Source organism: Bactrocera neohumeralis, chromosome 3, assembly GCF_024586455.1.
Source record: "Bactrocera neohumeralis isolate Rockhampton chromosome 3, APGP_CSIRO_Bneo_wtdbg2-racon-allhic-juicebox.fasta_v2, whole genome shotgun sequence".
Lineage (NCBI taxonomy): Eukaryota > Metazoa > Arthropoda > Insecta > Diptera > Tephritidae > Bactrocera > Bactrocera neohumeralis.
Genome location: NC_065920.1, coordinates 7770034 through 7785724, shown reverse-complemented (window position 1 = coordinate 7785724; position 15691 = coordinate 7770034). Strand labels below are relative to the sequence as shown.

Here is a 15691-nt window from a genome sequence, read left to right as displayed (position 1 = left end):
TAACTTGTAGAAAGATTGAAAAATATTAAAAAATTAATATAATTGAAATTTTGTAATTTCGTGTATAGTTAATAAATTGTGTGCGCATTTGAGAAAATATGTTTTCTATAATATTTACTCCGAAACTGGTTACCACATTGAGATTTCTTTTGAACACTTATATTCTTCTTCTTCACGTGTTGCAGATAGTTATTGTGAATAACATATATTTGTTTCTCTCCCCGGCTGTAAATAACAGCTGGTAATTTATTGCTTTTCTAAATAATTGCATTGCATTGCGCACAAATCGAATCACAGAATCACAGAATCACAGAAATCAAGAGCTACCATGACGGATGAGACACAAATTCCAGAACAAATATTAAATAATAAAAATAAACACAGTGTACGATGTAATTATTGTTATTCATTAATACTGAAACCACAATTTGGAGAGTATGTTGAGCATGAGGTAAGTTCTTAAAAAATACGGTGACGCCTTTATATCGAGAAAAATACTCATTTATTTTACCTTAGTTCGAAATGCCGCTGATGCAGCAAAAACATCGGAAAGACACTGAAATTATTGAAACGGAGGTACTCAAAAACTTCTGGTGTATTGATGATATATTCACCTTCGAGAATATTGGCTTCTCCAATACTGTGGACAACCGTAAATTCTTGATATGTGCCGACTGTGAGATGGGACCGGTGGGTTATCACGAAATAGCAAATAAAAAATGTTATATAGCATTGAAACGTGTTAGACATGGCAGTGAACCAGACGCCGTAATGGAGCCAGTAACCGATGAGGAAGAGAATGATGTATAGAAAAACGAATGTGCATATGTACGTACGACCGTACATGTGTTTATAGATGTAACATAAATATTTGCCATTTGGGGAGCAACCAAAGACAGTGTATGTATAAAAATTATAAACATACCTGTGCTGCTACCATTGATTTTATTCCATATTTTTATGTAGCATTTTGTTTAAATAGCAAAAAGTAAAAACAATTCTGTATAAAATGAATAATTTCGTATGTACATTAAAAAGAATAAGTATTTATATAATTTTGTATGTACTAAAAATTGTAACAATTAAATTTTACGCATGAATCCACAAAAATAAAAAAGAGAAATTACTATAAATTAAATGAAAAAGTGTTTATACTAAGGATTCGTAGGTGGAAAAGGCCTAAAACTTGCTCGGGCAGCGGAAAAGTTTTCAGCTACCTACTATAGTTAAATTTAAATTGTATGTATATAAATTGGTTGACGAATATGCCAAAGATTTAAAAATCTGTTACCCAAACGTCTGAAATTTATAATTTGAATTATCTTTCATATGAAATTATACGATTTTTTGTATAGCGATATTAACAGTTTTCGCACATAAAGTTTTTTTAACTATGTATGTCCGATTTATTCCTATTTAATTCACACACAGGAGAGTGCACGAAGCCCATCCTGTGAAAACGAAGTTTTGTTCCATAAAAGTATTGCACCCCAGTTCTTAAATTGTTTATTAGTAATATACAATTTCAATAGTTTTATTTTAATTGTTATTTAATTTAGTTTATATAACTTAAATAAATTAAAAACAATTGAGTAAAAATAAACACATAAAGAAAATGCTATTTGTCAAATTTTTATTTACTCTTCATTTATTTCTTCGTTTAAATTTTTATAATTGTAACTATTTTCATTTATAATCGCTTAAAGTTAAGAAAGATCACACGAGAAAATCAAATGCGAAACATTTTCAATTTGAAATGAAATGTTTGCATTTAAACGATTTTCTTGCGTAGCAAAACTATAACTAATTTTTGGTTTCAGCTGTTTGCTTTTGCTTCATTTTAAAAGCAAAAACGAGAACAAAATTATGACTTTACAATACTTGTGAATTTAGTACGTTATTTTACCTTTATTTTAACAATTAGTTACTTACAACGACTTTACAACGAAAATCGTCCATTGGCACCAAATGTACGCACTGCCTGCCCGCTGTTATCATTTTAATTTTATATATTTGTATGTATATAATTTTTTTCATATAAACGATGCAGTTTCAAATGTTTTTCTGTTCTTCTTCTAAAGATTCGCTACAATAATACAATACGGCTTGGTGGATTTACAGTTGGTTAAACATTGCTTTTGTGTGTTGTTTTTGTAAAGTGGGTTTGTTTAAATGTTACTCTTTTAACTATGTATGTGTTTGTTTGTATGTAATAAAATAAGTAATCAAAAGTATTGCAATGCATAAACCTTAAAACAGAATTCCAAATTAATTATTTTTAACGGATTCAATTGTTTTTGTTAGAGTTTACTTTAAAAAGCAGCAGAATCCGGTAATTTCTTCAAAGTTATAAAATGTTTTTTTTTTTTTATAATTAAAAATCTATTACATTAAAGCTTTCTTATATAACGTTTCGCACATTTGTTGCTATTTAATTTTGTTACTTTGTTTGTTCACTAATTGTGCAAAATCTGAACTGCTACTGGATTTTATTATATCAAACGTTTCTTTTCATATACATACATATTATTATTGTTGTTTTATTTGCTAGGAGAGCGCTTAAATTTTATGTATATGTATGTATTATACTTCGATGAAACTGGGCGCGTTAACTGTAAAGAGGTAAACATTTTATTAACGGTATTAGCAGCCGCTAAAAATGTTATATACAAACTGATTGATCAAATTTAACCCGGACTGACAAAAAAAACTACAGTATTAAGTGTTTTGATACAAATATTTTATATGGGCTTTTGAGCCAATGCAAACATGCCAGCGCTTAATCCAATTTCATCCCATACACTTGTTGTTGGCGTTGTTGTTGCGGCAGAAATCTGCCGAGTCCGTTCCCGTAAAGTAGACCCGACTGTCGTGGGAATGGTACATACATATGCACATATACTTCACTTGTTATAAGCTCCTGCTGGGCTGATCTTCAGTGCCTTCGGTGAATTTTGGTTTTAACGGTTTCCGCGCATTTTTGGGCGCCATTCGCTGTTGAACATATTCATGAAGCCACGTCTTGTCATCAGTTACGTTATTAAGCATTTTTTTCGTCCTCTACCGGACGTCGTTTTTTCATAAGATTCTGGTCTTCTGATACGAGTTTAGCGTTGATACACTTCACACACAAAACATTAACCAAAATGTGTTGAGCCGATCTCTAAGACTCTTAGGCTAAGCCGTTCCCCCGGCAGTCGAAGTCTGAGTAGCCGGAAGGGACTCGAATTTTTATCCAGCCAAGACTTGTAACTCAGCACCATTCCTCGAAAGTGCTTCAGGAATGTGTTTTGCCGCTACAACAACATCAACAACAACTCTTAGGCTAAGAGACGTTGAGATCCTCTGATATTCCTCTGATGCTTCAACATGACGATTTTCAAGCACTGATTAATTTTTGGAAAAAGTTTTCGGTTTAAATGAATCAGTCCGACTCAAATTTGATCAGTTGGTATATATGCACATTTGTATGTAAATTTGTAAGCATAGATACTGACCTTTAAAACCAATTTCATCAGTTGAGGCGTTTGCTTTTTTTACCTAATTTCTGCTAAGTGACGACAACTCCTCCGCTTTATCTTTGTCCTTAATAACTGTATGTGCGTTTGTATGTTATTAAAAATTAAATATAGTACTTCAACGGACGTAAATAATATACATATACATATGAATGCATGTATTTATATGTATGTGTGTGTATGTATGCACCTAGCATATATTGAAATTACATATATTTTGTGACGAAATTGTGTAAATAATAAATATGCAGCGCAAGCATTTCAAATAAAGTTTGATGTAAATAAGCTAAATAACAACAACAACAATACATCACATCATATTAACCGCACGAACAAAAAATTAATACAAAAAAACATATTTCTGTCTGTTTGTCTGTATGTGTAACAAGCCAAGCTAGTGTTGAGTGAAATATTTGAAAAATTTGTTTTTGCTTTTTGCAAGACTCAAACTAAAATGGCGCTTTAAACCAATGAACGTTTCAGCAGTGATAGCACAGCCCAACCGCTGGCGGCAGCAGCGGCGAACATCACACCGATGGACAGGTTGAGCGCGCCAGCACCGTTACAATTGTCCTTGTCACAGGAGCAGACCACTTGGCGACCGCCAAAACCGGCGCGTTGGTAACAGTAATTGGTCGATGTTTGATTCAGAAAACCGCAAGAGCGTATGACGCGACTGTCTGGTGGTACTGCAAGTAGCAAAAAGTGTACAAAGTGTTAAATTCCTTACAACATTTTCAAGTTTTCAACAAATTTTGTTTACCGTTATTCGTTATGCATTCAAGTACTTACAGTTATTTACTGAGAATTCAATGATTTGCGAGATTTTGCGACAGTAGGTCGGTATACCTTTGCCGCGTGTCGAATAATCCTCTTCGCAGTCCTTGAGTAAATGTTCTGGCGGTATGTCCAGTGCGCAATTGGCATCCTTGTGACTGTTGCATACGTAACACTTGATGGCGGCACCTAGAAATGCAGACAAGTTTTAGGTTATTAGTCTTCATATATAATGTTGTGTTTGATTACAACTCTGTGGGTCTAGGATTTATTTGATAAACTAAAAACCTAAAACAATCATTTCTGATATCGGAAGGATCAGAGCAGATCAGCTCGACGGGTAGCTCTAAGCCGTCTTAAAATAATTCTTCTCCAACAGGGTTATGTTAGATTAGGTCGTGGTACTGAACTCGCACCAAAGGTAACGCAGGATCCTACTTGGGCAGCGAATGAATGCTCGTATTTTGTGATTCCCAAAACTCTTAGATATGGTCATCAGACTTTACAGGCTTAGATCGGCGAAGCGTAGCACAAATTTGCGTAGATGGCTAATAACAGTTTGAGCATCTTCGCCAGGTTAGCTGAAAATGTGTCTATCGACATGTTTCAACTTTATTCTTTCAGTTGAGAAGAGCATGTTTGGCTGATTCCATCATCAGAAAGTTTTGGTAATTTGCATTGGACAAGATATGTAACCTCACCTACCACTTTAGAGGCAGTTCCCTTGGGGTCAGAAAGATCTCGCAGTCGCAAAAACTTTTTGTTGGTCACGATTGTCAAGCTAATCGGTGCTTCATATATCCAACACTAGAGCGCAAAGGGATTGCGGACACTGACTGGTTACCAATCGGTTGAAATAACCTTGACAGGCACATTGATTTCAAGCGACTCCGAGCGTTTCTCTTCAACTTAAATGGAGCTTAATCAGTGTTAAAACATAACTTCGTAGGCAATATTTTGTATTCCATTAAAGATAATTCTTTCTTACAACTATTTAATGACATTAACCAGCTCTACCATGTCTCTATAAATGAAGACCGGTCATCTAAAAGTATAAAATTGCAGGCAGCTAAGTGAACGGAAGAAAGAAAATCAAAGCAACGTTGTGTGCCTAATTTGTTGCCTTAAATAAAGGGTAGTCCTTTCGGTTTACACTAAACTCATTTGTATGTATAAATATGTACATATATTTAGAGCTATTTAAGGATTTAATTCAGACCAGACATCTTAATGTTGAACTTTTGAGATTCGCAGAGATAATCGGATATTATATATCGTTATTACCGGAAATTTAAGCACAAATAACTGGAAAGGTCGTAAAAGAGCACACTACGCCATAAATTTGGATCTGTTCTAGCGGGACATTACCTAGGACCAACGCCAAAAATACATCCAGATATTTGACTTGTCTGCCTCGGATATTCTATAATCCATTTTGTCAAAATAACCGGACTGTGACTTGTCTATGATCGTCAATCATGAAATCCAATGACTTAGTAGTTCCTAACTTGGAATTTAAAAACTTCACTCTCGATTGATTTATAACAAACAGCTGCGCAGGCTTGATGTCACATCCTCAATCTTTGCACCAGCTGCACCTGCACTTTGCGCTAAAGGAGCGGCATATTTGCACGCTCGCTTGTTGCAGGACGTGCTCGGCAACAGCAAATTCCTGCTGGCTACCGCTATGCACTCACTGTAATATGGATTATCTAATTTTAACTTTGTGCACAAAGGCGCTGAAGCGTACACTGGACGCTTTGTGCAACGATACAACAACAAACTTCGAAGAGTTTGTTGTAGAGATATAAAAATAGCAGAACTAACGAATAGTAAGCTTATCGGGTGGGTGAAATGTTGCAGCAGAAGTGAGGTTACGTAATAGCATTATAGCGCTAAGAGTGCTACATTACAGGCTAACGGTACAATACCGGTATATCGTATACAGTTAATTGCATACACCGACGACAGCTTGTGCAAATGTTATTATGAGCAAAAAAGTGGAGGAATATCATTAAGGTGTGGAAAGTCTATGTGTATGTGTATAAGGAGGTGGAGAAGAATTTATGATGGCACTTGTGCGATTGACAAATGTCGTCCTTATTTCTGCGCGGCGTGCTTATATACGTAAGCGCCGAAGTGCACTCAATATGCATTTAAGTGTTTGTTTGTTTTTGTTAAAGATTGGTTAATAGTATGAGCTGCTCAAATACATACATACATATATACGTTGATATGGTAAATATGCACTCCGCAAAAATTAAAAGACTAAGTGTTTCAAATGGACTATGCTAGGAAGCTCGTTTCACTCAGTCTTTGATTTTTCTTTAAGAATGAGACGCGTTATTTTCATTATTAGATTTTATTTCGTCGAAGCAAAAGTAACAACTGGCAGTTGTAAATGAAGCATCATAACAAATTTGCGGAAATTTATAACCTGAACAGGTTATTTAAAGATCTTGAGATATGGATCAGACACACGTTCTTTCCTCTACAAAAATCTACTCATTTGACGGAACCGCCATAGCATATAGCTGTCATACAAACTGAACGATCGGAATCAAGTGATTGCATGAAAAACTATCTGGTTTGATGAAAAATCTACCCAAAATTTGCAATCTTTGAAGAAATTGTACAGATTTAAATTACATCACATCGCGGCGCGAGTGTCACCTAAGCACTGGCCAGCCACTGTGCCTGCTTTGCTTATATAGAGCCAGCTAGCCGCCAGCTTCGCGCCAAATCACATCACATCGCGGCGCGAGTGTCACATAAGCACTGGCCAAGCACTGTGCCTGCTTTACTTATATAGAGCCAGCTAGCCGCCAGCTTCGCGCCAAATCACATCACATCGCGGCGCGAGTGTCACCTAAGCACTGGCCAAGCACTGTGCCTGCTTTGCTTATATAGAGCCAGCTAGCCGCCAGCTTCGCGCCAAATCACATCACATCGCGGCGCGAGTGTCACATAAGCACTGGCCAAGCACTGTGCCTACTTTACTTATATAGAGCCAGCTAGCCGCCAGCTTCGCGCCAAATCACATCACATCGCGGCGCGAGTGTCACCTAAGCACTGGCCAAGCACTGTGCCTGCTTTGCTTTTATAGAGCCAGCTAGCCGCCAGCTTCGCGCCAAATCACATCACATCGCGGCGCGAGTGTCACCTAAGCACTGGCCAAGCACTGTGCCTGCTTTGCTTTTATAGACACAGCTGGCGGTCAGCTTCGCGCCAAATCACATCACATCGCGGCGCGAGTGTCACCTAAGCACTGGCCAGGCACTGTGCCTGCTTTGCTTATATAGAGCCAGCTGGCCGCCAGCTTCGCGCCAAATCACATCACATCGCAGCACGATGGTCACATAAGCACTGGCCAGCCAGTGTGCCTGCTTTACTTATATAGACCCAGCTGGCCGCCAGCTTCGCGCCACATCACATCACATTGCGGCGCAAGAGTCATCTAAGCACTGGCCAGGCACTGTGCCTGCTTTGCTTATATAGAGCCAGCTGGCCGCCAGCTTCGCGCCAAATCACATCACATTGCGGCGCGAGAGTCACCTAAGCACTGGCCAGCCACTGTGCTTGCTTTACTTATATAGAGCCAGTTGGCGGCCAGAACATTATTGTTGATGTTTTATTAGAACATATTGTGCTGTGTGAGAAGTTGTGTTCAAGAAAGAAGACCATTCCTGTATACCTATGCTGTATTTGGTGAAGATATCTACTGAAATGAAAAAGTTTTCTATAAAGAACTTGATTTTCATCGTTCAGTTTATACGGCAGCTATATGCTATCGTGCTCCGACATGAGCGGTTCCGACAACATCGGGCAGCTTCTTGGGTAGAAGAGGACGTGTGAACAATTTCACATTGATATCTTAAAAACTGAGGGACTAATTCGCATATATGCAGACAGACAGACAGACAAGGTTAAATCGACTCAGCTCGTCATGCTGTTCATCTGTATAGCCGCCGTTTTTATTTGGAAATTTCGTGATAAACTATACATAAGTATATACGCTGATCAGGGTTAAAAAGTTGCAATAATAACAAAATACTATACGTAGTTTGCCAGATATATTTTGTGAAGCTACAGTTGAAATATCAAGTGGATACGTGCGTTAGTCTCTGTGTAACATTGCTGATAAATTTTGAAAATACAGTTCCGAGAAAAATGCGTTTTAAAGTTTTACATGTTGAAGCTGATTAACCCTAACGCCTCAACTCTACAAAAGAACAGGACTGGGAAAGCATTTCGTTACCATTATACCAAACAAATGAAAAAGTTCAGAACCATAAGCTAAAAAAATGTTTTTTTTTTCATAATTGTAGACTGACAAATCCCCTCAAAATATCTTCGAGGAACTTTAAAGCTTCCTTGGAACTTTTTTTACGCCAGAAATATGCTGGGAGTATGGCTTTGCTTTCAAGTTTCAAGAAAAAAAATTTCCAGTTCTTTTGAATTTTTCCTCTCGTCAAAACACTTGATTGTTACAACCGCCTCACATTTACTTACATATAATACGTACAAGAAATATGTATGCACTCGTATGTATGTATATATGTATGTTCAAGTGACAACTTGATGCAAATAATTTGCCGCATTCATTGTCAAGGCAATCCGCGAAGTAATCAGATATCGACATGCAATGAACAAAGTATTGACCAATTGTCAATAATAAATTCAAATGCAAATAAATGTAAGTAATATCAGTATTTGTTGTTATTATATGTAAGCAAACATTAGTACACACAAAGTAGACTACATATTAATTTCTTATTGATATGGTTATGATTTGCTTTTACTTTGAACAGTTGATTCAGTTATTTAGAGTACTCACAAACGAGGTGCTATAAATACATTCAATATGATCCGTTAGGTGGATTTGAAACCGCAGGGTTGTAATTTGACAAACGTCAAACTTAACTGTCAAACTCAATGTGCTCGTAACCTCAAATGTTAAAAGTTATTATTAACGGTATCAAGTGCTGTATGCAGAAATAAAAAAATCATCCAAACGAATATTTTTGCAAAAATTCTTCTCGAATTGTAAAATTTCAACAAATAAGTAATACATATAAGGTATTATGGACTAAAAAGTCAACCAAGTTCCTAGATATTAGCTACTAGAACATCAGGCTGTAATCTAAATGTCAATACTGTACCTAAATAGGTTTAAAAATTTGATTGGGAATGTTTATGAATTGGTTAAATCACGTTCCTTTGATTTGGGCTTTTTTATGAACATTAAGGATTATGAAAATAAGGAATATTTTTTCTATGAATATTAGGAAAATATAGAAAAAAGAGAGTAAATTTTTAAGGATGTTGAGATATATTCATTTTCATCGATGAATAAGTTTTTTTTTTTTAATATAGCATTAATAAACTAGCTTTCAGGAAGTTCGAAGCAAATATATGATAAGAATCTGTTCGAAAATTTTACTCTCGAAGAATCTTAACTCAATTTTTCCTTAAACCTCAAAGTAATCATGCCTCGTAGACGTTTAGCATAAGTAAGTTGCCACTTATGACCTCCATAAGTACATACATACATACATATATGTATGTGCGTAAAAGTATAAATCTCTTTGCGCTAAAGATTCACTGCAAATCCCTTGTATTTGAAAGAAACAACGAGTCTCGGGCCTTAAGCCACCGCCTGCCAGCTTCATAAAGTGAAAATTAACTAACTAATTGAACTCAATGTTCAAAGTAAGTGATATAAGTAACAACAACAACAATAAAAACAATGTGAAACCCCAAAAAGGTGGAGAAAAATTACGCAATTTAGTGCAATTGCCGCGCGTCGACTGCAAATTTAGTTAATTTTTTGTTGTACAAATCCGTACAAATTTAATGGGCGCAAATACATACCTCAATTTCCATGTACATGAAAAAGTGTATTCATGTATAGAATCTCAAGTAAGCCGGTGAGTTTTTTATACGCTGCTATTTCTAACAAATGTTTTAGAAAAGTCACATTGCGCTGGCGTTGTTAGCGTGTTGCAAATTTGTGAATTGCAGAAATTGCATGGAAAACAACAAATTTTGCTGATAATAACATTGTTTTTCCAATGAATATTTTAATTATATTTGTTTATTGCCATTGAAGTGAACATTGTGCTTATTAGAGCATTTAACTAGTGCGTTTCAAGGGTGCTGAGAGAGATAGGGAGCGACAGGTACTCACAAGGATAGAAAGTGTGAAAAAATATTTAAAATTCTTTGTCCATTGTTTTATAAAATATAAAAATGCAAGCGAAAACAGCAGCATTCTTTTGGTCGACGATCGAGATACGGATAAAGATAGGATCCTCTGAACTTGAACTTAGATGATATGCTTTCTAAGTTTCGTGTCCGCTATTTTTAATACGTCATGACCTGTATTTTTTTCTTTGTATTCACTCAAGAACTGAAGCCATTGGACCAACGTAAGCGTCGTGAATTTACTGATTTCGCCTTGGAAACACTTGAAAACGATAACGATTTTTTTAGGAAACGATTCTTTTCTCAGTAGTGCGATATATAAACAAAATTGTTGATTCTGGTGGGAAGAAAACCCACACGTTTTTCATAAAAAACCATTACATTCATGTTTGGTCTGGTGGAATCATCGGTCTGTACTTCTTTCAAAATCAAGCTTGTGACACCGTTACTGTCAATGGAGAGCGGTATAGATCGATGATAACCAACTTTTTATGGCCGCAATTGGAAGAAGTTGCTCTTGACTATAACTGGTTCCAACAAGACGGGGCAACGTTCCACCCACCACGTGCAACAAACGAATTCTGGGAGAAAAGTTTAGAGATCGGATTATTTCAAGAAATGTAACAGAATGGCCTCCAAAAAGTTTTGATTTAACACGATTAGATTACTACTTTTGGGGTTTTTTGAAGTCATTTATCTTTAGCAAAAAAACCGACTCTCTTCAAGCTTTATAAGCGAATATTGAACGTGAAGGACTAAAGACGTAAGCGGTGGCTTTGATTTACCGACGTAAAGTTTCGCTCTAAAATCGAGTCTTCTTTTTTGCTGATGATTATAGCAAAATAATTGAGGCCTTGAGGGCTGGGCGAACCTGCAAGCCTGGACAATTTCAGCGGCGTACGCAGAAACAATTTCCAGGGGGGTTTTCTGTTCAAATTTTGTTAAAGAAGGGATGAGAAGGATAGAAATAGTTAGTGTAACTAACGTACTCTTCGAGTGACGTTTTGCGGACGAACGGGAAGTAAAGCAAAGAAGGTAAGATGACGTTCATGACTGTCATCAACTCACTATCAGAATGACAATCCTCCAAGTAGGAGCAACGATCCCATTGTTATACAATTAAAGTACGTCTCGAATCAAAAAGAGAGCGTTAATTTGCCTATCAGCGCTAGCGCGTAAATTGATTCGTTTGACACGAGGCACAAATGAAATGAAACTCACGATTTTTAAACCCCTTCTTCCTAAAACCCTCCTTTGCGTACCTCCCTAGAGGATTTTACCCTGAAATCCCCATGTAGAGAAGGATAGGGGAGAGAAACACCTTCATAAAATGCTATCGCTTACTTAAGTGACTAAACGTTTTGTAAAATCCGGATTATACTAAAGCTTCAAAATAACTCACTGAATTGTACTCGAAATAAAGAAACACGAATCGATCGCTATTTCAGAGATGAATGATTAGAAAAATAGAAACATAACTAAAAGACCTACTTGATATTTAAAATCAAGATTTTTTAATTTCTGATGACTGTAAAATATTATATCTAAATATAAATAAATATGAAATTTGGCGCCCTTATCGTCGATCATACTCAGTTCTCTGCTGAGAACTGCAATTTAATTGCTGCCTTCAATTACAGTAATTGTTTATAGGGACCGAATTGATTACACAGAATACATACATTTATGCAAACATATGTATATGTATGTGTATATAATATGTGATGATGGCTTGTCATTCCCTGTTTGGCGTCACTCTCACTTGTGTTACATTTTTAGAAACTATCATCACGTGACAATATTTTTGAGACCGTCTGAGCCAAATAAATCAATTTCGTGACTGCCATTCAATTATAAACAAAAAAGAATACTATATGCTTTTTAATTATAGTAAGCAATGAAGCGGTGTATTTCTCTTAAAACACTGCATTACTTAAAATTAAGGTGATATTTAATAGCAAAAAAGTCTGAAAATTTTTTTACTAAAATACTTACTAAAAATAAATATTTAGTTCAATTCAAAATAATTGATTTTTATGTCATAAAGCTGCTCATAATTGCTTTAATTTGCCTCCATCATCTTCGCGCAAACGCTTTAAAGTTTCCTGTTGGCAATTTTACTTGTACGTGCATATCTATGAAAGTATGAGTGAGACTATAATATCCTTTTAGGAGAACTTTCAACGAACAAAGGAGCAAGTTAAGTAAGTTGTGCTTGTTTCTTCTAATGTAGAACAATAGCGTAGAAGCGAATGAGTTGTGGAGATGCATTAAAGAATTTTAGGCTACAAAAAGCCTATGGAATGCTAATGGACGGAGAGACAGAAGTATGTCAATAAAAATTTTATGTTTTTTCTCCACTGTCGCTAGTTTTAGTTTGACTTAAGGGTATATTTATGTTAACACATTATTAAAAAATAATTTCTTTTTCTTTCCAACTTTCAAATTCTATCTACACATATATTTATAACCCTGAACCCTGAAGCATTATATCAAAAATAGTAAGACTGTTATTAATATTATAAATTTTTTATTTGATCCGAAGATTTTTATCAAACTTATCTTTTCTGAGATAAGGAAGTGGTTTTTAGTTAATTTTTCGGTTATAATAATAAAAAAAAAATAATCATATAAACACTTTTCTGTCAATTAAGCTTTTCTTAGGACCACATCTCTTTTACAAAATACAGTTTTATGGAAGTTAAGAGTTTTCTAGAGGCTTAACGGACAGCAACATTTTTTTACATGTGTGTTCAGTTTGAGAAACTTTCCAAGATACTTTGTGTTTTGGTATGATCTATAAGCTTTATTTGTCCTTTAAGATGGGACCAACAGATTTACGACTTTTTGGTTTACAACTTTAATAAACAAATATAGTAATCAATGATTCCTGCGAGATCAGTGTTGGGATGAGCGTTTAGTCAGGCAATCATATCAATAAATGTACATTATTCGCCTGTTTATTTTATTGGCCTGCTTTAGGCTACTTTTTGCGGAGGTTCGTCAAGTCAATGGTCTATATTGTAGATATTCCACGCATTATTGTCAAGACAGCTTTTATATTTATAAATACATATATATCTTTTCTGGTTACTCCAATAAAGAGCTTCTGGAGATCTTATGGAGAGTGAAGTAAATATATAATTTCTCGTTTCAAATTCCTCATAATCGTAAAGGTTGGGAGTTCTCTGTTATCGCTAATAAGATCCTGTGGACCGAGTGCATAAGCGGTATATCTTTCTAGCCGTGCACAGAAAATTTGATTGCCTACGTGTCGGCCTGGTGGATGCTGGCAGTCTCAACACTAGGATCGGGTGCACTGGCCGAATAAGCCATGCATCTTAAACCTTTTATTTATAGAGAGCATTAGCAGAAGTAATGATGGTTATAAGACGATTCAATGCAGTGAAATTTGTGGACTGTAGAGCCAAAATATTGCTGATGAAAAAGTAACAAAAATCCAAAATCGCTCAAATAAATGACCAACAAATAATTTTCTTAAATATTTAACATTTATTATAATTTATAGATAGAGCTCAGTCTCAGGATGCAAGTTATATGATATCGACGATTCTTTAATGAACCTAGGCCATATAGTGATATAAACAGTATGAGAACATATGTACATATGTAAATCATATGAGTATATAAATAAATAGTTAGTGTATATATGAAATATGAGAACAATAACAGGGGGGTGGGGGTGTTTGTGACAACAAAATATGTGCATGACACGCAATGAAATGTCACAAGCACAAATTGTAGGGCAAATAATACAAATGAGTAAACTGCAATATGAGACTTAAGCTTATGTTTGAGGGAGAGAGGTGGAGGAGGACATGGTTGCATATGAAAACAGGGCGTTCGTGAAGAGGACGCATTTTCCTTTTTGAGCGCGAGCCGAAGAGAATAAGGAAATAAAGGGAAATAAGTTAAGATAACTTGAGTGCAGTTGAGGCGAGACCAAGAGGAGCAAGCAAAGTGTAGGAGCAGCAAGGAAGAGAGTAAATTATTTAATCTGCTTTGATAATGTGTACACACAGCTTTTACGTTGCTTGACGCAGTACAAGTATATATATGTATGTATATACTACATATATGTATGCAGTAAGTTTTCTTATAATGTGCTTGACTGAAGAGAGCGGGTTTTCAAGAAAATTATTTCGCACAAAAATTTATTTTTTATTTACGAAAATGTATATTTGCCATATTTTCGGGTTTGCAAAGCTTATTTTAAATTAAGCATATCCTTCCACTCTCGTTTTGTGGCACTGCTTTGGGGCACGAAAACGTTGTACAACTCAGCATTATGTAACTTGCGTGCTCGTACATACACACACATACACATACATGCAGAACGACTATGGGTTGTATAATATCCAGTATCGCGGCCATTGACTTACCCTGCTGTACGGCCAATAGAATCACCAAAACGCTAGCGAGGATTGTTGACTGCATTTCAAATTTGATTTTATATAATTTCCTCTGAGTGCAACAACAACGACACGTAATTAATTAATATTCGAAAGAAATTCTACTTTGTGAACAGTAAAAATTTCTATATGTCTACACTGCTTTGCGCGCTCACCACTGTGCCACGAACGGTTAATCAATAAATTTGGCAGTAATTTTTGCACCGTTATTTCTTATCAAAATTTTCGACGAAAAAAATGTTTTTTTTTTTCAAATTTTCAATTTAATTTTCTTGGTATACCACCAAATCTAACTCAGACCGACACTATCAACCAAAAGTTGCGAATGAGTGGCGCGTTCGGCGTTCGTAGCACGCGTTCGAGGTAAAGCGCGATGCGAAATGAATGTGTACTATGCGTCGAAGAACAGTGGAGCCGTCGAGCCGAGTCGCGTCGCGTTGAGTCGAGTCGAGTTGAGTTTTATTTAGTTTAGTTGAGTTCGCTGTGTAACGAGCCCGGAGTGTGGTTTAAATGGCGACGACAGTCTTGTAGTAGCGCACACCCCCTGAAATTGGGGTAAGAATACGAAATAATTGGATGGAAGAAGCAGCGCCAACATACACACACATACACGCGCTGAATTACGCGGTTGCACAAAGAAAACGTAGCATTGTTGTTGTGATTTAGAAAATCAACGACTGCCACATACTCTCAGTCTCTTCGTCTGCGTTGTTAAAGTTTATATCAGTTCGGCCCAACAGGCGGGTTGCTTGGCTT

The 15691-nt window shown here is 36.0% G+C and overlaps 2 protein-coding genes across 2 annotated transcripts; one reads left to right on the top strand and one right to left on the bottom strand.

Annotated features, from left to right (window-relative positions):
• Positions 1 to 216: 216 nt before the first annotated feature.
• Positions 217 to 1621, top strand: LOC126754139 (guanine nucleotide exchange factor MSS4 homolog). The gene is made up of 2 exons (XM_050466064.1): positions 217 to 451; positions 517 to 1621. Exons 1-2 carry the CDS (start codon positions 329 to 331, stop codon positions 808 to 810), a joined length of 417 nt encoding a protein of 138 aa, XP_050322021.1. The 5' UTR covers positions 217 to 328; the 3' UTR covers positions 811 to 1621.
• LOC126754138 (uncharacterized) lies at positions 1617 to 15378 on the bottom strand. The gene is made up of 4 exons (XM_050466063.1): positions 14906 to 15378; positions 4311 to 4484; positions 3498 to 4207; positions 1617 to 2612 (listed from the first exon to the last, which is right to left on the bottom strand). Exons 1-3 carry the CDS (start codon positions 14958 to 14960, stop codon positions 3981 to 3983), a joined length of 456 nt encoding a protein of 151 aa, XP_050322020.1. The 5' UTR covers positions 14961 to 15378; the 3' UTR covers positions 1617 to 2612; positions 3498 to 3980.
• Between the last annotated feature and the right edge of the window lie 313 nt (positions 15379 to 15691).

Bases quoted from the DNA above. Each gene is read 5' to 3' on its own strand.
- LOC126754138 (XM_050466063.1), bottom strand. From the start codon at position 14,960: ATGCAGTCAACAATCCTCGCTAGCGTTTTGGTGATTCTATTGGCCGTA. The intron at 4,485-14,905 runs GTAAGTCAATGG...CTGCATTTCTAG, and splicing joins TCTATTGGCCGTACAGCAGG to GTGCCGCCATCAAGTGTTAC. The intron at 4,208-4,310 runs GTAAGTACTTGA...TGCTACTTGCAG, and splicing joins TGAATTCTCAGTAAATAACT to TACCACCAGACAGTCGCGTC.
- LOC126754139 (XM_050466064.1), top strand. From the start codon at position 329: ATGACGGATGAGACACAAATTCCAGAACAAATATTAAATAATAAAAAT. The intron at 452-516 runs GTAAGTTCTTAA...ATTTTACCTTAG, and splicing joins GAGAGTATGTTGAGCATGAG to TTCGAAATGCCGCTGATGCA.